At 45.5% G+C, this 24357-nt stretch overlaps 1 protein-coding gene across 2 annotated transcripts in view; it reads left to right on the top strand.

Moving 5' to 3' along the window:
• Positions 1-12528, top strand: part of CEP126 (centrosomal protein 126) — a 32357-nt gene extending 19829 nt beyond the window's left edge. For both annotated transcript variants that reach the window (XM_055133883.1, XM_055133885.1), the window contains 6 exons: positions 640-2725; positions 5208-5320; positions 6042-6117; positions 9604-9813; positions 11064-11128; positions 12118-12528. In XM_055133883.1, the coding sequence (XP_054989858.1) occupies positions 640-2725; positions 5208-5320; positions 6042-6117; positions 9604-9813; positions 11064-11128; positions 12118-12171 (2604 nt within the window). In that variant the 3' untranslated portion in view covers positions 12172-12528. The remainder of the gene's footprint in view (positions 1-639; positions 2726-5207; positions 5321-6041; positions 6118-9603; positions 9814-11063; positions 11129-12117) is intronic.
• The last annotated feature ends 11829 nt before the right edge of the window (positions 12529-24357 follow it).

Below are 24357 nucleotides of genomic sequence, written 5' to 3'. Positions count from 1 at the left end.
AAGCCTCATTAAAGTCCACTGAAGCTTTGAGGGGAAACAAAATAAATAAGCAAACACCTGTAAGTTTCTTTTTCAGAAATTCACGTCTGTTATAAACCTTCAAGATGCTCCATCTGAATGGAAGAGAGAGGAAAAAATGTTTGAAGCTGTGACTGTGACAAGAATAATTAGTAGTGACTTTTGCATAGAAATTAAGCCTTGTGCTGGTTATTCTTTCTTACTCAAAAGCCAGTCCAGAAATATGAAATATTTCTATACCTACACTATTTTTAGGCATTGTGACAGAGGATTGGGCTCAGAAACACTGACGTGTTGAAACATTAACTTTGTCATTAAGATGTTCTAAGGGGACCAAGGTGATAGCATAGGGACCTAAAGGCACAGTGTGATCCACCCCAGTTCCATCCCGGGCACCACATGGCACCCCTGTATATTGCCAACAGTGGCCCCGGTAGTTTCTAGGCACCTCTAGTGAGGTACCTCCAGTGGTCTCCTTAATTCTGCACAGTTAGGCTTAGCGCTAATATGCCTACCCCAGTTGGCACGGTATCCCCAGTTGTGCTAGAACCCCTGAACCCTGCATGGGGGCACCCCAAAATCATTTTTTAAGCTATCTAATCATTTTCATTTTTTCCCCAGAAATTTTGTCATGAAGTTAATCAGATAACAAATTCTGAAACCCTCTCAAGTGTGGACAGTCTTGAGGCTGGGAGCCATGAAGAACCATTCTTCTTACTGCATAAGGAACCATCCACCTCAGTCCTGAAGAATTCTGATTCTTCAGATTTGGCCAGCCTGCAATCAACTCATCTAAGGTGCTTTCAAAATAAACTGTCATTCTCGAAAGCACAGCATATAAATAATTGGCTTATAAATTTAGATGATCCAAGTATTCAGAATGACAAACCTTTCTCAGATGTTTCAAGTCAACCTACTGTTCTGTCTTCATGTGAAAGTTTTAACAGTAAAGGGAAAACTCCATTGGCTCCGAATAGAAGTATGGATAGAGCCACAAATGCTGCTGAGAGCTCAGTCAGCTTCGTGTGTAGTCATCCCGTGTGTGTGCAGGATGACAAGAAAAGTACCTGTGAAACAAGTGACGAGAAGACAGCTGGCCCCTCATCTGGAGCATTCAAATTGGAGAAACCAATAGTTACCAAGAGCCCCAACCTTAAACTCAGAAAAGCCTGGACCACTACAGATTCTCCCAAGGAAAAGACTGCACTTTCAGATCAAGGGAAATATTCTGAACTAACTCAAGAAAACAGAATTCCTTCACTTGTACCTGTAGCAATGCCTTTCGTTTTGCCATCGGATACACAATCAGCTAGTCCTTTACCAAAGAAAAGTGGACACACACAAGAAATAAACACAGGGCAGTGTTCTTTTAAATTAGGGGAAATCAAAGATGTTAAAGAGGGAAAAAAATATTTTAATTGCTATAAGCAAGAGTTGCCTTTATTTTCAGATATTTTTCAAGCTACCTGCATACCTCACAACTCTGATTCAAAAGATGGACAGAAAATAGCTGGAACATTATCTAATGTAATTTCTAATTATGACTTAGTTGGTCAGCACAAGAAAATAAAATACAGCATTCATGAAAGCAGTGGTATGAAATTTCTTAAAAGTATTTTAAAGAAAGAATCTAAATATGAACATGATTGTTTTAAGGCACTGGTTTTAAACCAAGGATTTAAGTTAGGAAATAAAAAAGCAGCAGCTATTAGAGATAGTATTGAATTAACAAAAGAAAAAGGGAAAAGTATAGAAATTCCAAGGATCATTAAAAAACTTAGGTGGTTTGATGAAACTGGAAATACCGGGATAAACACAGGGATAAAAATTGAAGGTAATGATTCACTAAAGAACAAAATAGATTCAGCTCAAGTGTATTCTCAGCCATTCTATACTGAAACTGTCAGTGATTCTGCTGCCAACATAATTCATGTTCCTGCTTGCACTGATACAAAAAAGCTGAAGGATGATTCTGTCTCTGAAAATGTCACCAGTTTAGAAGGATTTGGAACCGATCAGTTGCCTTTGAAATGTTTTTTTCCTTCAGGTTATAACTTTGCTAAACAGTACTGGCCAGCCCCAGAAAAAAAGGAGAGTAAACGCCCTGGCCAAAAGGGTGATTGTAGAACTCAGAAAGCTGGCCTGCAAAGAGGGGGAGCAAAAGTCCTCAGGAGAACAAGGTCTGCAAAAGTCCAGCCAGGCTTCCTGCGTACGAACAGAAAAGGCATTATCATTCGACCGCAGTCTGCAAGCAAAGCCAACACATTTTCACAAGCTCAGAGTAAACGAATTATACCTCATCCTCCTCCTCAGCCTCCATCAAATATTAGAAGTGGTAAAAAATTACAAGTGTCTCAGTGTCAATCAAGAATGCCTGAAGATTCTGAAACCATCCTTGCACAAAACTGTTTTAATCCAAAACACGTGCTTCCTGCAGAATACGAGTTGAGCCAGTGGAATCAGACAAGTGGCTTCGCCTTCTCAGATGTTGGATCTGATTCAGTGTCTGTGACGCCGTCTCTGTCGTGTTGTTCTAACTGCCAAACGTCAGCACCAAGAGCTCACCTCAGTGGCACCCAGAAGGGGACCCAGCGAGATGGGACTTTATGCTGTACCCACAGAGGCCCTGATTATGAAGAAGGCCAAGAGACTTGTAACGTGTGGAAAAGACAGCATAATATTTTAGGCCAAAGGGGAAAAGCTGCTGGTAAGTTTATATGTTTCTGTAGATAAAACGAGAACTTGTGAGAAATTTGTCTAAGGCATGCCTCATTAGGTATTAATGATTTGTAGGAATAAGTTATTTATTTTAATACTATAACTTTGTTTAACTGGTTGCTGAAATTTTGAAAAGAATAACCCAGATTTTGCTCAACTAAAAGGAGATACTCAAACCTTTTTGTTTGCTTGGACTGGAACCATAGCACAGCAGGTAGGGCATTTGCCTTGCACGTGGCCAACCCGGGTTTGATTCCTCCGTCCCTCTTGGAGAGCTCAGCAAGCTACCAAGAGTATCCCATCCACACTGGCAAGCTTCCCGTGAAAGCAAAGCTGGCCAGTACTGTTTAGCAAGCTTTCAATATGCCAAAAAACAATAACAAGTCTCACAGTGGAGACATTACTGGTGCCCACCTGAGCAAATCGATGAACAACAGGAGGACAGTGCTATAGTGTTTTGTTTGCTTGAAAGAATAACAAAGAATAGGGGCTGGAGCGATAGTACAGCGGGTAGGGCATTTGCCTTGCTTGAGGCCGACCCAGGTTTGATTCCCAGCATCCCATATGGTCCCCTGAGCAGCACCAGAAGTTATTCCTGAGTGCAGAGCCAGGAGTAACCCTGTGCATTGCCGGGTGTGACCTAAAAAAAAAAAAAAAGAACAAAGAATAGGTTCTGTTAATTATATCATTCTGTTATCCCATTAATAGAGTCAAGAAATTTTCTGTCAGAATAGGACAGTGGAAAAGATACTGGTTATTCTAAGTAGCTGAATAAATGTGATTGTAATACTTTACTTTTCAAATATGTTTGTTGAAATGCTGTAAGCCTCGCCCTTCCATTCCCTTTCTGAAAGAGTGGCAAGTCAACCTTCATCTGGTATGTGGGTTGGCTGTTACATGTAGATAAAAGTATAAAATTGCTTTTGAGCACTTTTGAAAGTTAATTGTCCATACAATACCATTTCCTTGGTCGTTGGCTGACTCCTTGTCAAGTTAGCCCCTTCCTCTGAGGGAACAGATTAAACGTCTTAAGTTTCCCAAGCAGTAGGAATCAGTTTCAGGTTGAGTAATAGAAGCACTCGGGGGGAGAGTAAGTAGAAGCACTGCCCCACTTGTAAATTTTGGGGGGACCGCACCCTGCAGTTGTGTTTAGAAGAGAGGGGGAGTCCTCTCAGATGTCCTCCCAGTCCAGAGAAGCTTCTCAGAGTCTGTTGGGCTGTAGCCCCTTTCCAGCCTGCTTCCCCACGGTGGCCCCTTGTCCTGCAGGTTGGGAGTCTTCATTGTGCCCTCCCAGTCACGCAGCTTGCACAGCGGCCCCTTAGTATGTCCAGGAGGCCCCCAGCTGAGGGACACACCTCCTAAGGAGCTGCACGATTAATGTTTAAATCTGACTTAAGGGGCTGGAGCAATAGCACAGCAGGTAGGGCGTTTGCTTTGTACGCGGCCGACCCGGGTTCAATTCCCAGCGTCCCATATGGTCCCCTGAGCACTGCCAGGAGTAATTCCTGAGTGTATGAGCCATGAGTAACCCCTGTGCATCGCTGGGTGTGACCCAAAAAAGCAAAAAAAAAACAACAAAAAAATTAATAAATCTGACTTAAACTGTTCTTATACGATCTGGGCTCTTGGGAGAGAATGCAAGGTTGCAGGCCACGTGTCGGACACATGTGAAGCTGAGTTCCATCCCTGGCACCCCATGGTGCTAAAGCTGCCAGCCAGAGCACCAAAATGGCAGGAATATCAGGGCTGCAGTACTGGCCCAGCACCGCCAGAGTGCTAATTACAGTTAGCTAATGCTATTTAATTAGACACTACTAATTAAGTCAATTGGGGACAAAGATGCTCAACTGTAGAAAACACTGTCAAACACTGTCTGGAATGCAAGTGAAGTCAGATGGAAAGACATGGATTAGTTAGGTTACATATATTCCCAAATGGGAAATTGTTTGTGACTGAAAATAAATGGATGATATGGCGAAGAAACAAAACTTCCAGCAATAAATGTAAACCTCGTTTGTTCTTTGAGCCCATGTTCTCCCTTGAACATATATCGCCCTTACTTTGCTCTATAACTCTTTGCTTGCTTATGTTTTCCACTCTGGAGAAGCCTGGGCTTTCTCTTGGACATGTCCCTCTTTTTCTCTCCCCTCCATCTTTCTAAGTAAGTTTCCTTCAGTAGAAACTATCTTGCTTCACTAAACACACACACACACACACACACACACACACACACACACGTGATGTGTGCTGGATTTAGCCCCCAGCACTTCAAAAGAGAAGTTTTATAATTAAAAAGACTCTCAGAAGAGAAATTGTGTTAATTCCATTATTTAACTGTACTATTACACAGTATGTAAGAGAAGATCAATGAAGGTTTGTTGACCTAAAGAATGAAAGCAACTTACATGTTTGCATTAATATATATCTACTAGGCTTGTATAATTTTTAATATTATGCTGGATTTCTTTAAGAGTCTACTGTTAGCAGAAGAAAACAAATGACTGAGAGTAAGGGGAGAATTCCTTTTGAGCAGAAACGACAGAACCCTGACTCTGTAGGACAGAAGTTCCGCGGACAAATAAATGTAAGTATAGTGTTGGCAAAAGTATTCAATAGTGGAAATTGCTTGGAAGCAAAGAATGTCCTTAAAGGACTGTTTCTGCTGTAAGCCACGCACTACGACATAACTATAAATGACAAAAAAAGGGAAACATTTGTGTGTGGTTTTGGAGGCCACATCCAGTGATGCTTTGGGATCATCTGATGCCAGGAATCAAAGCTGGCATTCCAGCATACAAAGTCTGTGTTCTGTCCCTTTTACTTGTCTCCTTGGCCCAGAAGAAAACCCACCTTCAATCAGCCTCTGGGCCTGGAGAGATAGCACATGGGTTAAAGCGCTTGCCTTGCTTGTGTTCAGCCCTGTTCAGTCCCCTGCACTGAGGCAGCCTCTAAGAATTACCAGGAGTAGTCCCTGAGCACTGTCTGGTGTGACCCAAAAACAAAATGTAAGGTCTTTGATTACCTTCCCTTTAGTTAGAGCTTTTGATTGCTACCCAACTTACTTCCCTCTTCCAAATATCCAAAACAATACTACAATCTGAAAATGCCTCAGAATCTGCAAACTATTTAAAAAATATTATAAGACGGTCTTGTTCCTGTGGTTCCTGATAAAAGAAGTGAAAGAAAAATGGGTGAGCAATGATAGCTTTTTAAAAGGGCTACATGGAAATTCCATTTTTTTTAATAGTGCGTATGGTGAATTTCAAATATGCACTATGTTCTCATTTAATAATCTTATTTTTCAGAATTTTGGACAAACTATCAAGCTAAGTTCAAGTGAGCCACAGCAAGCTACAAGGGGAACTTCTCATGTTGAACAAGGTATGTTTGAGCTTTGACAGTCCTCTGATGATTCTTCCCAGCGGTTACTTTTCTTATACTTAGTTTTCACCAAAATTTATATTTTCCATGTCTGCTAAATCACCTGGGTGGAGCTTGAACTTGTGCCACCTGCATATTTAGGTTGTTGGTTGTTGTTGGTCTATTGGCAGTTTTCTTCATCCTACATAGTAATAGACTGACCATCTTTCTACATCAGTATTGTCTTCCAACTCTTCTCTCTAAGATATACTCCCGGATTTTAAATATAGACCTGGCATGTCTGGGTGAATATTGGGTAACTGGCACCCGGTAGATACATGGTGAAGGAAACTGTGTACTAACAGACACTTGATCCCCAGGAAGAAAGCACTGCTGTGGCTTCTCAGATATTCCTAAAGCATTTCTCTGAAGAGGATCATCATTCAAACTCCCTAATGGTGATGGACGAGAGAGACGTGGCACAGGGGTCAAGGCACTCCCTATCCAGGCAGCCAAACCTGATCTGAGCCCTGGCACTGTGTATGGCCACCCAAGCACCCTCAGGAATAGCCCCTGGGCAGCAGTGGGTGTGACCCAACCAATTCTACTAGTGATATATGCCATTTTAGATAGAATCACTTCTTATATAACACGCAAAAAAAAATAGTATTTCTCCAGTTTTGACTTGTACTACTGTCTTTGGGCAAGGACAGGGAGGGTCCATCCTGGTGGTGCTCAGGGCTTACTCTTGGCTCTGCACTCAGAGATCACTCCTGGAGGTTCTCAGGAAACCATCTGTGGTGCCTGGGATTGAGCCCGTGTTGGCTGTGTGCAAGGCAAGTGCTCTACCCACTGCACTATTTCTCAGGCCCTTAGGTTGCATTTTTACAGAAGTCATAATTTTTATTTTTTCATTCATTACATGAACATAACAACTAATTTTCTGTTTTCAAATATTAAAAATTTGGAAATTTTGATTGAAAGTAATAAAGAAAACAGTATACAAAACTTCTTTCCTTAAGAAAAATAGTCTAGGGGGCTGGAGTGATAGCACAATGGTAGGGCATTTGCCTTGCTCGAGGCCGACCCGGGTTCGATTCCCAGCATCCCATATGGTACCCTGAGCACCACCAAGGGTAATTCCTGATTGCAGAACCAGGAGTAACCCCTGTGCATTGCCGGGTGTGACCCCCCCCCAAAAAAAAAAAAGAAAAACATTCTACACAGTGGAATACTATGCAACTCTTAGGAAAAATGAAGTTATGAAATTTGCCTATAAATGGATGGACATGAAGAATATGCTGAGTGAAATAAGTCAGAAGAAGAGGAACAGATATAGAATGACTGCATGCATATGTGGCATATAAAAACTGTATAGTAGAAGACTAATATCCATGGCCAGGGAAAACAGGGGCTTGGAGGACTGGTCAGTGGCTAGAATCAACCACAAGTGTGTGGGGGGCAGAGGGTAGGTGAGATAGAGAAGAGACCAGTATGACAGTAATAGCAGGGAACGATCACACTGGACAATATCTGAGTGTTAAACGTAGGTAAAAGGATATTCTTGATAACCTTTTAGAATCAATATTGCAAACCACAATGCCCAAAAGGAAAAAGAGAAAAGAGAGAGAGAGACACAGAGAGAGAGGAACAGAAGAAAAGCCCCTGCCATAGAGGCAGACTGGGAGGTGGGGGGTGGGTAGGCGTGATGGGAGGGAACCTGGGGACACTGGTGCTGGAAAATGTACACTGGCAGAGGGATGGGTATTGGAATATTGTGTGACTGAAATCTAATCATGAACAGCTTTGTATGGGTCTATCTCATAGTTATTCAATTTAAAAAAAAATTTTAAAGGAAAGGAAGAAAAATAGTCTATCAGGGAAAACTGGCCATAACTAAGTGTTTTTATTTTTATTTTTTGAGGGGGAGGTGGTTCAGAGCAATAATATAGCAATAGGGTGTTTGCTTTGCACAAAGCTGACCTGGGTTTGATCCCTGGCATCCAACATGGTCCCTGGAGCACAGCCAGGAGTAATTCTTTTTTTTTTTTTTTTTTTTTTTTTTTTTTGCTTTTTGGGTCACACCTGGCGATGCACAGGGGTTACTCCTGGCTCTGCACTCAGGAATTACTCCTGGCGGTGCTCAGGGGACCATATGAGATGCTGGGAATTGAACCCGGGTCGGCCGCGTGCAAGGCAAACGCCCTACCCGCTGTGCTATTGCTCCAGCCCCAGCCAGGAGTAATTCTTAACAGAGCCAGAAGTAACCCTGAGCACCACTGAGTGTGACCCAAAAATAAATAAAATAATAAGTATTTTTTGTGAGTTTTTTTGTGTGTGAGGTAGTGGGCGGGTGTTATATTTTGTGAGGGATGTGGTTGGTCTTGGTAATTTATTCATGCTTTTATGCTCAAACAAATATCCTGATCCAGAAATTTAGACTTGGCTATTTATTTTTCTACTCCTTGCTATAATGGCTTGATTTTTAAATTTGAATATTTTGTTTAAATGGTGCTATGCAGAGGGATTCTGGAATGAGCCTTTTATCAGCAGCAAACTAACTTCTTAAGTCATTTCTCATCCCTCAGGTCTTCAGTGGCCTCTGTCCACATTCACTTTGGGGTGTGCGGGGGACATAGACCAGACCCGACCATGCTCACAGGTTACTCCCGGCCCCTGCTGAGGGGTCACTCTGGGCATCGCCCCAGGAACCACATGCAGCGACGGGGGTACAACAGGGCTGGCCTCGAGCAGAGGAGGCATCATTTCCCATCCCCTCTCCCCAGCCCCATCATGTTGGCCTTTCACAGGATTGGTTTCTAGCCTGTAAATACTGTTTAGCTAATCAGCTAATTTTACAATCTTTAACTTCTTTTGGGTTTTTATTATTTTTTGTTGTTTATCTTAATTGATATTGATTATAAAGTCAATGTGTTTTCCTTTGTACAAAAGTACAAGGCAAAAAAAAACCCAATCTAAATAGGAGACAGAATGATAGTACAGTACATAGGGAGCTTGCCTTGCATGCACCAATTGGGGTTATATCCCCGGCACCCCATATGGTCCCCCAAGCCCCACCAGGAGTGATCCCTGGGTGTAGAGCCAGGAGGGAGCCCTGAGCATGGCCAGGTATAGCCCCAAAACTAAACATATAATAATCTAAACATTGTATTTTTTATTAGTTCAGGTAACACTGGGATTATGTACTACCTCACTGTCGATGTTTTTATTTTTAAATTAGGAATAGAAAAATGCTATAGAAGGTCCTGATAAATAAAATGCAAACTAATAGGGAAATTACCAAGTTTCTGTTTGTGATAGATACAGGACATATGCCAAAAACAGTAACAATAAGTCTCTCAATGAGAGACGTTACTGGTGCCCACTCAAACAAATCGATGAGCAACGGGATGACAGTGACAGTGACAGGACATATGTCAATTCTGTATTACAAGAACTGCTCTCAAAGGGAAAAAGGAAAAAAAGTCTAATATAAAGTCCCTCTAGTTTCAGAAAGTACTTCTGAATTTCTAATGGCTGAAAACCTCGTAAAAGCTTCCGTGGCTGAGGATGAAATTCTCATGGTCCTAAACAGCAAGCAAGAACAGAATCCAGCACCATCCTTCAGCGAGAGGCGGCCGGTCAGCCTGTGTGCACTCTCAGCCGAAGAGCAGAAGGTCCTGAAGTCCATTGACCGTCTCAATGAAAGGTTGCACTGTGAGTAGAGAAGAGCGCCTTTGTAGAGTTTAGGGTTTAGATGTAAATCACTTTCATTTAAAATGCATTTTTAGGCTGGAGGGCGGGAATAGGAGCTAAAGCTGACCCCTCTTTGAGCGTCTCATCCCAAGGTCACCAGACGCTGGCAGGAGTAGCCGTTGAGCGTAGAGTCGGGGTGGCGCTGCACTGCTGTTAGGTATGGCCCTAACAACCGCCCCCACCCACCCACCCACCCCCTTCAGAGTAATAAAATGTTTTTCTCAATGAGAATTTCTTTAAGAATCTCACATTATCCCCTTTTAAAATCGGGTGAACAACAATTCAAAATATAAGTGAGAGCCAGAGCGATGGTACAGCGGGTTGGGTGCCTGCGTTGTACATGGCCACACTGGGTTTGCACCACATCCACTCCCCGAGCACCACTGGATGTCCCAAAACCAGAACCCAACAATACATATAAGTGAATACACCATAATCTTTCAAGTACATTGTATTTGTGTCGTTTCTGACGGTGCCAATTTCTGTGGAAGTCTTCCCTGTCTCTAAGGAAAGGGACTGCACTTCCATGTAGCACTGTGAGAAGCTAGGGGCTTCCAATATTAACCTTTCATCAGAAATCCGCCCAAATACTGGATTAACTGTGTTAAAAATAATACAGCACTGAACTGCTAGGAAAAATAGAAGGGACTCTGAAGACTGGGGGCGAATATAGGTAAGAATCCAAAAAGATAAGAAGAGTGCTGGACCTGGCTTTTGTCTGAGGTTATTTCCCCCACAGAGTGCATCTGAGCTTTGGCTTTCATGGTCTCACACGAAAAATGGTGCAGGAGACGAAGCCCAGTTCCTGTCTGTCCTGAGGAGTCCCATCTGGCAGTCCCAGATGGGCACACGGACTGCGTACGGCACACGGACACACACAGAGATGAAAAGGCTTGATCGCTCCACCTGCCTCCATCTGCTCGGTGCTGAAGTTTAAGAGGTTCTGGAACATGAGACTCTGACTAAACGAAATTTTAAAGATTATACTTCAGCAGACCTGAAGCAATCTTTAGTCTATGAGGGTAGGGTCGGAGCGATAGTACAGCGGGTAGACCAGGCCAGGCTTTGATCCTTGGCATCCCATGAGTGATCCTGAGTGTAGAACCAGGAGTAACCTTTGAGCATCACCAGGGTTGTGAGAAAAAGAAGAATTTGATCTTTCTTTAGACATTCTCTTTCAGTATTTTAATAATTATATAATGTTATTTCAGACCTACAAGAAATTATTTGCAAAACTCCATCCATCAAAAATACATTAAAAACAATACCAACTCTGGTAAGTATTATAGAAACCTTCTTTTCTTATTTTAGGAAGCTTTCTTATTTTATGTGTAAGAAGTCTATATAGATTTTTCTTCTTTGATATTTTGTTGAAATTGGTTGTTCGTTTTTCTCCCCAACGAGCTTTTACTTTTTTGGTTTTGAGCCACACTCAGAAGTGCTCAGGGCTTACTCCTGACTCCTGGTAGGGATCAGGGGACCATATGGGGTGCCAGGATCCAGTCCAGGTCAGCTGCATGGAAGGCAAGTACCCTACCTGCTGTGCTATCTCTCCAGCCCATTCCCAACCAACTTTTAATTTTAAGGCAAAATGATAGAGTCAAGAAAATACCCTATTTTTGATTTTTATTTATGGTTGGGGAAGGGGGGACGGCTGCCCCCAGTGGTGTTCAGGGCTTACTCCTGACTCTGAGCTCAGGGGTCACTCCTGGGAGCCCTGTGGAGTACAGGGGATTGAACCTGGGTTGACCGCCTGCAAGGCAAGCGTCCTGCCCTCTGCACTGTAGCTCTGGCCCCTCTCATTGCTCTGGTGGTTGAAAGCAAATACAAAAGGTGTTTACAGGGTTGGTTTTTCTCTCCCTTTCTCGCTCTCTCCTTCCCAGAAGTACTTAGGGGGTACACCCAGTTGGGTGCTCTGGGGTTGCTCCTGGTGGCATCAGGAATCACACCTGGGCCTCTGGCATGCAAATTCTGAACTCTCACCCGTGGAACTGTCTGGCCCCAGAAATTTTTTCTTCCAAAATGCTCACTCCTCTGTATTATTGAAGATTTGACTTCAGGAGGCGGGGCTGCAGCTCAGCAGTCAGCACGTGCCCAAAGTGTGTCAGGCCCTGATTAGCACAATGCCTTCCGCAGGGCGACAAGGAGCTTATGGAACATTGGGAATTTCCATCGTGGAAATAGTAGTATCTGATCATTAAGGAGAACCAGTGGAAGCATGAGTACTATAATAAAAAAAATATATATTCTGGTATCTTATTCTAGAACAGGGCCAGCTCATCTCCTGGTATTGGATCCAGACTGCAGAGAGAATACTGAGAAGATAAACAGGAACTACTAAATGCACTTACTTGAGAATCTCCTACAAATGTTTATTTTTACATTTATGATTTTAAGACACTATAACCCTAAAGTGAAAGTAAATAATAACATGGGTAATGGTCAATTTAAATAGTTTACATTTATGCTATAAATAATATACTTTATTATGTATTTTGTTCTTGATAAATACATTTTCAATAAATGGAAATATTTTATTGCTTTTAATGAGCAAGCTATTGGAAATAAATTTATTACATTTAAACAAAAGATATTTTGTTATTCAAATTATGTATTTGCCATAGTTATAAAGTTGTGTTTTTTTCTGAATTCCTAATAAATTCTGTTTGATTTTTGTATGGTGGTATAAAGTTTGTGATTAATAGCATCCCATATAAGTACTAAGGTGATTTGCCTGAGATTTGGATGGAGTTCTGTATGTGAGCTATGACCAGTGGATGTTGCTCTCAGTTCTGCAGGTGCAGATGTTAAGGTCTCAGGGGCCAGAGCTGAGTGGGATGAGTGCCTGTTTTACAGCTCTGACCCTGTACATACCACAGGGACCAGCCTTGCCCATACAGAGCCAGGAGGAGCCCCTGAGAGCTGGAGGGAGGGGGCCCCAAGCAAAACAAAACAGGAAAGATTTAGTTTACCACTTAGCCAAAGAACCGTTGCTCTCTACAGCGTTGGCTGTGAGCAAAGCTCCTAGGAAACCGTGTGGTAAACATGAAGAGAAGCCGCAGCACCGCCTCGGAGAGATCTGGCTAGAACCCAGGACACACAGGGCAGGAGGCAACCAAACACCGCCACACTGCCTTCCAGAGCACTGGGGTTGCCCAAAGTGCGTGCTTTCCTTCCTCCCTACCTCCCTCCCTACCTCCCTCCCTACCTCCCCCCCTCTCTCTTTCCTCTCTCTCCTCTCTCTCCTCTCTCTTCTCTCTCTTCTCTCTCCCCCTCTGTCCCATCTCTCCACCCTCTCCCCCCTCCCCCCTCTCTCCTCTCCTCTCCTCTCCTCTCCTCTCCTCTCACCTCTTTCTTTTCCTCCCCCCTCCCCCTCCCTCTTTCTCTCCTCTCTCCCCTTCCTCTTTCTCCCCACCCCCTTTGGGTGAATGTACTGAACAGCTTCTGTGCTGATGCTCAGGGACCATGCCCAGTGCCGGGGAGTAGGAGCTTTCTCCCCTGGACTATCCAGCCCATCCTTTTTTGTTTGTGTGTTTGTTTTTAGTGAGTCTGTAGTTGAGATTGGATCCGGAGCCTCACACATGCAAGGCAAGTGCTCTGCCTCTGAGCGCCGTCTCTCGGTATCTTACTAGGCATGTCTCCTGGGAAAGCCGGATTTCTATTATAAAGGAGGTTTTCAAAACATAGATGCTGATGGGGGCCAGGAAGATGGTACAGGGGCTAAGGCGCTTGCCTCGCTAACCCTGCATCAAATCCCTGGCCCCTCACATGGTCCCTTGGGCAACACCAGGAGTCACCTCTGAGCACAAGACTAGAAATGGCCTTTGGGCACTGCAGGGTTTGATCCAAAATCCCCCCAAAATAATAATAAATAGAGAAGCAAAACCAAAAGTTGTATGGCATTATTCTTCTCATGGAATTGGCATAGTCTAAACATTCTTTAATTTCCCCTCAATTTTTTATGTTCTTATCAACTCTCATCAAATTGCAGCTGAATTTCTCGCTTTAGGCAGCCAACAGCTGTTAGCATCTCATTTTCAAACGGAAGTTACATATAAGTGAAAACCTATTACGTCAATTCCATCTTTAAAGTACTCGGAGTAGGGGCTGGAGCTATGATAGCACAGTGGGTAGGGTGTTGGCCTTGCACACAGCCGACCCGGGTTCAATTCCCAGTATCCCATATGGTCTCCCGAGCACCTCCAGGAGTAATTCCCTAGGTAGGGCTCTTGCTTTGTACCCGGCCAACTTGGGTTCAACCCTGGCACCCCATATAGTCCCCTGAGCCTTCCCTGTGTCAGCCCTGAGCACTGCCAGGTGTGCCCCCTTCTAAAAGAAAAGGACTCAGAATCTTTAGGAATTCTGTTTCTTAAAATTTCAGGCGGGGGTTCTATTTCCTTGCTTTTACTAGCTCACTTAAGATTGCTTCTCAGGGCCTCCTTCCTTCAGTTGTCCAAGTGGCAGTGGTGTTGGCAGACCAAGTGAGTTGCTTTTACCTCCTCTCCAACCTCCTCTTTGATATTTTTTAAGGGGGGCTGGGGGAGGTCACACCTAGAGGTGCTGGGGGCCATGAAGTGACAGGAATCCAATCCTGGGCTCCCACATACAGTGCCACTACTTTGGCGGGGTCAGCTCTCCCTAGGCCCTACCTCTTCCTCTCTTAAGGACCCTTGCAATTACATTAAGTCCCCGCAGCTGGTGTGGGGAAGTGGTGTGGGCTTATCCCTTCCACCACAGGGATGACACTCATCACCCTCTAATGTCCCTGTCTACCAGAATCGATATCAACCGCCTCTTTCACCGCTCAGAGAGGCCACCTGGCTAGGTATGGGGCTGAGCACAGGGAGGAAGGGCCAGACCTCTGTTTCCTCCCAGTCTCTTTTCTCGCATGGGCTGGAACGCAGACCTCAGCTGTCTCCTGGTGCAGGACAGACAAGGCCAGAACCACGGGGATGTGAGCTGGCAGGCAGAGTCACCCCCAATCAGAGCTTTCGTGTGAGCAAGAAACACTTCTGTCCCCTGTCCACCGCCATCTTGAACTCTGCTGAACAGCCTACCTTCCATCCTAGCAGTCCATCCTAGCACTAGCCTACCTTCCATCCTAGCACTTGGGTCAGGGAGAACAATGTTGAAGCAAATGGGCCTCACTCAAATTCTGACTCTGTACGGACCGCAGCTGCCACACACATATCCCAAGGGGCTCTGGAATATTCCATTACTTTTCGGCATTGAGGCTTCTGGGGAGAGTAGGTCCAGTGAGAGGGGAAGCTAGTGAGGGGTGTAGGGTGAGTCAGGATTCTCCGCAGAATTCCTGCCCATGCAGCCTGGCCATGCTCCTTCCAGCTCTCGCCTCAGCATCTCGGGCCACCGCCAGAACACTCATGACAACTCAAGCAGAGATGCTTCCTCCACCCAGAGCAGTACAAGAGCAGCCTGGCCAGGAGGCTTCTGCAAGGGGCTGCAAAGATAAGGACTTTGAGGCATACTTTAGTGGTCCACAGTCACCCACAGACAGCGTCACTCCATTCCCCAAGTTTGACAGGTGACAAGTCCCCACTAGACTTAGCAGAATGGCAGGAGTCCCTCTCACTGCCGCAGAGTATCTTGGGGGAAATACGGGAACTTCCAAGTCCCTCTCCCTGACCTCTCAGAGTACCTGGCCGGCCGCTCTGGGGGCTGGATACCTGTAGGGCTGTGACATGCACTAATGGAGCACAAGGGCAGCCATGGTGGAGATTGCCCTGCATATAATCTCATGAGAGCATCTGCACTGTGCCTGTATTTCCTCGTTCATCCCACATCAAGCACAGTTTTAAGCCCTGTGTGCCAGGCATTCCACTAGCTGGACAGACAAACGTCACGGTGCACCCTCTGCCCAGCAGCTGGGGAAAGACAGATCACACTTCCCCTCACGGAGCGTCGAGGACACACATTTGCACTTTGCCTAGGAGGTCAGAATACGGGGGCTTTGGGTGGACACGGGGCTTGTCCAGGCACAAAGAAGCAGAATTATATTACAGGAAGAAAAGACCATGGCTCCAAAGCCACTCCAGGACGTCAGTGTGGTCCAGCCCTGGAGGTAGTGGGAGTAACAGAAGGCAGGGCTGGAAAGCAGACACAGACGGGTGTGTTGGGGGGGGGGGGGCACTGCCTTCTCCAGTCGAGTGTCGTCTTACTCATCAGCATGCCCCTCACTCAGGGCAGGCCACATAGTAAGCTCTCAGATAAGTCCCGTAGGGTAATGCAGCCTGTCACCTAATAGATAACTCATTGGTACTCAGGTCCATTTGTAGCATACTGCCCTCCAGTGGTTACAAAACAGTGGCTGCACTCTCAAAGCTTGCTTGCACTTCTTTAAAAAAATAACAAAAGTCCCCCATGCTGGGGACCCTCAGCACAGAGCCAGGAGTGATCTCTGAGCACAGAGAGCCAGAAGTGACCCCGGCACACAGAGCCAGGAGTGACCCTGGAGCACAGAGTCAGGAGTGACCCCTGAGCACCAGTGACTGTAGGGCAGGAGATAACTCACAAGGTAAAGCATGCACAAGACCCCGAGTGCCATCCCAGAGCACTGCCAGGTCTCCCAGAGGCCCCCCAGAACTGCTCCACACCTCAGCACGAGGCCTGAGTACCCGCCCGTCAGGTCCATCCTGCAGGCCAGCAGCACCTGGAGCCGAGTGACCCCAATTTTGAAACTCTGCTGTTGTTTCATGTCTTGGCTGCAGTGGACACTGGGGGGGGGGGGGTGTCTTTTAAGATTTTATTTCCTTCAGATACATTTTGTTTCCTAGATTTTTTATGCTGGGTCACAAGGCAATTCTTTCCCACACACCCCTCCCCCCCGCCTTGGTTTTGGGGCCATACCCAGAGATGATTGGGGGCTCTCCTGGCAGTGCTCTGGGAACATAAGTGGAACTGAAGATTTGAATGGAGGTTACAGTCCCTGCAGCTGCATGCAAGGCAAGTGCCTTCCTGCTGTGCTGCCTCTCCAGCCTGGTAGTTTTATTTTTTTATGCTTTCCAGAATTTGGAAGGTGCTTGGAAGTTCACTAGGTTGTAATTTCACAGGACGTGCGTCAGCCAGCCCACCATGCTGGGCGTGGAACACTCATGGCAGATGGCAGCTGTAGCTTGCAAAGAGGTTTTTAGTGTTTTTGCAGGGAGAGGGCTCCTAAGCAGTGCTCAGGAGGCCCAGGGGCCCCACCCAGCAATTCTCCTCCTTGTGTTCAGGCCTAAGGACTCTTGGTGCTCCAGGGGCCTCCAGAGCTGCGGCCTGTGACGCCTCATGACCATCTGGCAGTCCGGAGCAAGCCAGGGGCAGGCACATTCAGGGCACGTGCCTTCACCCTGTGTCGACCTTTCTAACCCTGCTTCTCAATTTCTAAATGCTGGTTACAGGGCCGGAGTTAGGGCTTAATCTCAAGCTCCTGTCCTATCAGGGGCACCTGGGCACAAAATAAAATGAGCAAATTGCAGGTTGCAAACACAAAGATAACGCCACTAATAGCTAGCCAGCCCATTTAAAAAGCAGTGGTCTCAGGCTGAAGAGATAATGCCGTGGATCAACATGCTTGCCTTGCACAAGACAGACCTGGGTTCAACCCCTGGCACTGCATAGGGTCCCCGGAACCCAGCAAGGGGTGACCCCTGAGCACCGCTGGGGGAGGGTAGTGTCTTACACTACTTCTATTTTATTCTATTTTACTTGTTCTGCTTTATTTCCTATTTTTTAATATGCATATATCATCATGAGCCATAGATTACATTCATTCTGGATTAGTTGGGGTTTGGGGGACCACACCTGGCAATACGTGGGGTCGGTCCCAGCGGTGCTCAGGGGATGACATGGTGCTGGGGATCAAACCTGGCCTGCTACACACAAAGCATGCGTACCCAGCTTATATCTCTGGCTCTGGTATTGTATGTAGGGTTTTTTTCCTCAGGAAAAGCTTGCATTTCAATTTTTTGAAGGTTCATCGATGATGTTTTTAGTTTGTGTCATTGGCACCTTCTCTGTACTGTACCGAGGATGGTGCATAGTTATGTCTTAGGTCACTGTCCCCCCTTGAGGCGAAGGGGCCTGGTCTTTATCTAAGAGTTCAGCGCAGGGAGGACACCACTGGCCAGAGGGCAGTGGACAGAATGACTCAGCTGACAGCTGCCCACTGCCAACATTCCCAACAGCTGGCAGAGAGGGAGGGGGCATCCTGGCAGAGGCTCAAGGCACCAGGAAATGCCCTCTGAGGCCTGAGGCGTTCTCTCCTGTCCTAGTTCTCCTCAGTGCTCCTGCACTGGTTAGAGCAGAGGCGGAGCCCAGCGGCTCGGCAAGAGGAATCGGGTCTGGGCGCTGGTGCTTCTCCAACAGACTGGGCAGAATCCTGCCCCGGGCTCTCTGCCTCCCAGTTTCCCAAATTTTGTAATGAATAGAAGAGGAAGAATCTCACCGTTCGCTTATAATTGTCTTTGCTTGTCCCCTGTGGTGGAGTGAAGTGAGGATTTATTGTGACTGTTCTTCTGATCGAGCTTTCTGCCAGCCTTCAGGGTCTGCTTTGGACTCCCCCACTTCCTTGGGTCAGATGTGTCCTTGGTGAGCCCTTGGCCACCTGCTTCCCATCCTCCGAAGGGTGGGTGCTGTTCTCTCCTGGTCTCTTGGTCGTGGTCCTCTCTTCCTTCTAGCCCTCATCCTGTCATTTCGGTTGGATTCAGGAAGGACCAGCGACTCCTTGCCTGGAAGTTCACTGTTTTCTGATTGGAAGATTTATGAAGCAAAGAAAAAGTGGAGGGGCTAGAGTGATAGCACAGCAGGTAGGACATTTGCTTTGCACACGGCTGACCCAGGTTTGATTCCCAGTAACCCATATGGTCCCCTGAGCACCACCAGAAATAATTCCTGAGTGCATGCATGAGCCAGGAGTAACTCCTATGCATTGCCAGGTATGACCCAAAAAGAGAAAAAAAAAAGTGGACAGAGTTGGATTGGCTGCTTTTGATGCCTGGAGTCACTCCCTTTTCCCTGCCTCTCTCTGCGCTCATTTGTCCCATCCTTTTAAACCCAGTTCCAATCAGAGCATTCACATTCTGGTTTTGAAACCTGATAAATGGATCTGAACATTTATGCAAAATGGAAAAGGAACAAGAACAGCCCAGATACAGCTGAGTCAGAACAACATGAGGCGCATACTTTTAAAATAAGACAACAGAAATCTCTTGTCATTAACATCACATAATACTGGCACAGGAATTTATGAACCAGACAGTGGAACTGAATAGAGGACTGAAAAATAAACCCTTGCAAAAAGAGAGAGCTGGTTTGTGGCAGAGAGGGTGGGAGGACAGAAGTGACAGTCGCAGGCTGCCTTTCAGAAGACCCCACTCCCTCATGGGTCTGTCACCTCCACATCTCTTGGCTGTTAGCAGCGACCTTCCCTCTGCCAGGTTTCCCATGCCTCAGGGGGACAAGTGGGACAGTAAGTGCTGTCACAGCCCTCGGGGCAGTGACTGGGGAGGAGCAGCCGGGGCAGACTGGGAGGTCAGTTGGCCATCGAACGTGCCTGGCACGAGGTGCTGACTCATTGCTGACTCGTCACAGATGATCTGAGGAAATGGTCGTGTGGAGCAAAACATGTTGCCAGTCCCTCGTGAGAAGGGGCTAAAATAAATAAAACTATAATTAGAAGGCAGGAGGGGCCCTGTTGGCTGGGAGAGCAGCTGGCCACTATGAATGAGAGCCCCTCAAGCTGTGAAGCAGAGAAGGGCTGAGAGGGAGGCCATTAGTGGGTCCCTGGGAATTGCTCACCCAGAGATCCTTATCTCTCATGGAGATAAACATGGACAAGGAGCAGGGCAAGGGGCTGCAGGGGCTCCCTGGGGCACTGGGCACAGCACACTGGTCCCCTTGGGCTTAGAATAATCCCTTGGGGTGTGCTGTCCCCAGCAGGCCCCTCAGTGCTGGCACACACACCTGCTGGCACATCCAGCGGACCCAGCAGTTTCCCAGCTGGACCGTCCAGGGGTTTAACAGCACTTGTCAACTGGGTGCCCCAGAAAAACAGGGTGGGAGGGGCTGGGGTGATGATCCAGCCAGCAGGACACTGGCCTTGCGTGTGGCCCATCCGTGGCACTCCAGAGGGTCCCTGAGCACTACCAGGTGTGGCCCAGAACACTAAAAATAAATAAATGAAAAGTTAAGTCACATTAAGTCCACTTAAAAGAGGGCCCCCAAAGTAAGGAGGGTGTAGAACAGAAGGAAATTAGGATTTAAAATTGAGATTTAAAGAAGAAACAGAAAGAGAAAGCACAATTTCAAACATGATAAAAGATCTTCTCATGGGTGGTCACACACTGGAATTTATTTCTCAAATTTAGACACATTAAATACAAACATTGTATTTCTTTAATGTGCTATTCCTATATACAAAATATTTAATGCACTGATCCCCTATTTAAAAAAAAAAAGCTTAAGTAGCTCAATTTCTTTTTTTAAGAACTAGGAATTAAGGCGGGGAGAAACTAGTATAGAATTTAGTTCACCAGCATAGAGAGGTAATATTGTTTTTTCCTTGGCTTGAGAAAAAAAAAAGAAATGAAGCAAACATACCAAACTATTAAAGCCACCAGGCTTAGGAGATAGACACCACAGTTTTATGAAGTTGGTTCATCTCTCCCAATAAAGATTTAAGTTGCTTTCCAAACATGTATTTTATCTGAAGTGAGTTCGTTTTGCAAATGGCTTTCTTCCAAACGGATTGGGAAGGCAAAAATGCAATCAAAGACCTGGAGATGGTCTCAGAGCATTACAAGAAAAGACTTGGAAGGTGTACACGGCTAGGAAGCAAGAGTGCCTTTAATCCAAAGGAATCCAGAGCCCCAAAGCACCGTCCTGAGATGAGAAGGAAATCAGCTTCTTGCATTAAACCACCTCCTCACTTTCCGGTTTATTTCTATAACAAACAAGTTATAAATTACACAGGGATTAATGGACAGGTTTAGATTTTTAATCCTTTGATCATAAATCAGAGATAAATCTTAGGCAGACTCCTCCCAGGGATCTCTGCTAGAGGGTTTCTCCTGCATGGAGCTTTTATTGACGTGTATTCTCAGTCAAATCAACTCGTGTCACTGTCTTCCAGCTCAAGAACTTAAATAAACACTAATAAAATAAACTTTTTTGGAGGAGGAGGTATCACACCCAGTGAAGCTCAGGGGCTACTCCTGGCTCTGCACTCAGGAATTACTCCTGATGGTACTCAGGGGACCATATAGGATGCTGGGGATTGAACCCACGCTGGCCGTGTGCAAGGCAAATGCCCTACAATTGCTCCGGCCACCACACCTATTTTTTGAGGGATGATGCATGCCTGGTTGTGCTCAGGGATCACTCCTAGCTGGGTGACCATATGTGGTGCCGGGGATTGAACTAGAGTCAGTCACGGTCAACAAGTGCCTTGACACTGTGCTACTCTCTGTCCCCTGAAACACGGGTTGTTGTTGCTGTTTTAAAAAAAAAAAATTAAAAATAAAGATTTATAGCATTCAGGCACTAACATTTCATATGTTGGAAGGTAGGAGTGTGTGTAAGCCTAGGTGATATCACTGTCATCCTTTGGTCATAAATCAGTATCACTGTATATCGATTTATGTATTACTGTCATCCCACTGTTCATCGATTTGCTTGAGTGGGCACCAGTAAGGTCTCTATTCATCTCAGCCCTGAGATTTTAGCAGCCTCTCCTTACTCATCTTTCCCAATGATTGGAGGCTCTTTCCAGGTCAGGGGAATGAGACCTGTTATTGTTACTATATTTGGCATGTTGAATATGCCACAAGGATCTTGCCAGGCTTTTCCGTGACTTTGAATAAATAAATAAATGAAATCCAGAATACTATAAAACTGTCTTAAATGAGTCTTTATTTTATTGTTATGGATCAGAAATACAAGTGTGATATACAGGGGCAGGAGATGTAGCTCAGGGTTAGATTCCACTCCTCAAATGTGCAAAGAAGGTCTGGATTTAGCCCCTCTCCCCCAAAGCCCTACATATTGTGGCAACATCATCTTAAAATATTTTTTAACTGTTTCTTTTCAGGTATGCTAGTTTGAGAATTTCCTACTTTAAGAGAGATGATCATCCTTATATCCTATCACATCCATGGTACATTAAAGATAAAATTCAGAATCCTGGGGCCAAAGAGATAGTACAGAGGATAAGGCAGAGCCAAGACGAAGCCTGAGCACAGTGGGGTGTGGCCCCAAAACAGAGCAAAACAAAATTCCAAATTCTTACTAATTAAACATTTTAACATGCCTTTAGTTAAAAGATTAAAGCAGTTACTAAAAATAATTTGTCAGTTAATTTAACGTACATGTCTTGACAATGGATCCTAGCTCTGAACAGGCAGGAAAGTGCCAACTACATTTTCAGCCAGCTTTTACTAAGGACTTGGTTGTTGCTCCAGAAAATGTGAGGAAGTAAATTGATGTGCAGTGTAGATAGCTTTCGTACAAGTCACGGTAAAAATAATTTGTTGACATCATTGTGTTTGTTGTTACCAACAAAGGTAATGGCAGTGGCAGTTTATTGAGTACTTACCAGGAACCCTGCTGGGAACACAGCAAAATAGTCTTCATGCTCTGCAAACCTTCTGAAGTAGAGGGACAGCCTCTCCATTGACCACCGCTGAGGCACAGAGACCTTGGCACACTGGCCCAAACCACAGCATGGGAGGCGTTGGGGTCTTAAAGCAAGCAGTCCTGACCCCAGAGCGAAGCACACCCTCCCCTGGCTTTTACTGATGCACTGTTGATCGTATGACATCATTTCAGGGTTAACACCTATCCAGGTGCCGAGGATTCACTGTGCCCAGCGCCAAAGGACTCCACAGGGGCTTTCTGTTTGCTGTGGCCAAACCTGCCTGTTGCCCAGCAGTCACTCCCAGGGGGTCTAGTGGAGCATACAGGATCAGGAATCAAGCCAGGCCTCCCATGAAAACTGCACCCTGGCCCCCCAAGTAGCTCTCTGCCCCCAGTAGCTCCCTGCCCCCCCAAGTAGCACCTTTGCCCCCCAATAGCTCCCTGGCCCCCCAAGTAACTCCCTGCCTCTTCCCCCACCCCGAGTAGCTTCCTGGCCACACAACCTACATGGTGCATTGGACTCGGTCCTTGATGGAACCAGTGAATTCAGAGCCTCATCGTAATAAACCCAAAAGTCATCTAACCTCCCTCCTTGCCCCACTGACCTGCCAGCTCGGACTGCAGGAATCAAGAGAGTGTGCCCTAGGCCACCGGATATATGCCTAGACCAGAATTAAACCATACAGGAAGCCAGAGCAGACTACAAACGAAGTGATTTTAAAACAGACACCATAGGGAGCCATGAGGAATTAAAAAAGGGAAAACAAAATGAAACAGGGACACAAGGACTAACTGCCCCAGAGATCAGAGGGAAAGTCTGGATTGAGTGTTTTTAGTTTGTTTTGCTTATGTAAACTGGTGCAGGTGTGAAGCATGGGCTGATAGCCAAGCCTGAAGGTTCACAGTCAGAACTGACACAATTGGTGTCTTCTCCTGGCTGGCCTTCGGGAAAGTTGTCACACATTCCAGACTCTCTTGATGTCAAGCGTTCTCCCAGATACACTGTGGACTTGGCTTGAGTGGGCATCCAAAGTTACCCAGTTCTTTTCCATTCTATCATCAGCGCCATCTCAGAGAAACTGTGGGATCAAGTGCAGCGTTTTAGCTGACCAGGCAAAGCCAGGAGCAAATGGTTACAGCAGAGGTTCATCATGGCAGATCACAGCATTAGTTAGGAAGCAACACCACAATTATGGGAGACCCAGTCTGCTTATTTGGAAGCTGAAGACTCAGCTGTCTTTGTTGTTGTTTGGCTTGGGATTATACCAGCAGTGACTAGAACTTACTCCTGGCTTTGATGACTCCTGGCAGAGCTCAGGTACCCAGTACTGAACCAGAGTTGGCAATGTGCAAGTTGGCAATGTGTAAGAGCCTTGCCCCTGTACTATTTCTTCTGGTTGTTATTTTGTCTTGATTTTGGGTCACACCCAGCAATGCTCAGGGATTACTCCTGGTTCTGCACTCAGGAATCACTCCTGATGGGCTCGAGGGACTATTGGGAATGCTGGAATTGAAACTGGGTCAGTTGCAAGCAAGCATGCAAAACAAACACGCAAGACAAGCATCCTACCTGCTGCTGTACTATCACTCCAACCTCAATTTATTTCTGGACTCTTTTATTTTTAACATGAAGATGAGAAATGTGTAATATATATAGATATATGCATATATATCTACATATATATTAGAAGAAGAGATGAACAGTGTTTCATTTATTGCCTAGTAATAAGTATCCTATGCCTTGTTCTCTTAGTAGAAAATTTCTGGTTTTGAGAGAATTAAGTGATAATCTGTGGAAAATGTTTAAAGCAATGCCTAATAAGACTGTATATGCTCTAGGTCAAAGTGATAGTACAGTGGGTAGGTCATTTGCCT

Source organism: Sorex araneus, chromosome 3 (genome assembly GCF_027595985.1).
Source record: "Sorex araneus isolate mSorAra2 chromosome 3, mSorAra2.pri, whole genome shotgun sequence".
NCBI classification, from domain to species: domain Eukaryota; kingdom Metazoa; phylum Chordata; class Mammalia; order Eulipotyphla; family Soricidae; genus Sorex; species Sorex araneus.
The sequence above is the reverse complement of the archived record's forward strand: the minus strand, read 5'-3'. Positions and strand labels throughout refer to the sequence as shown.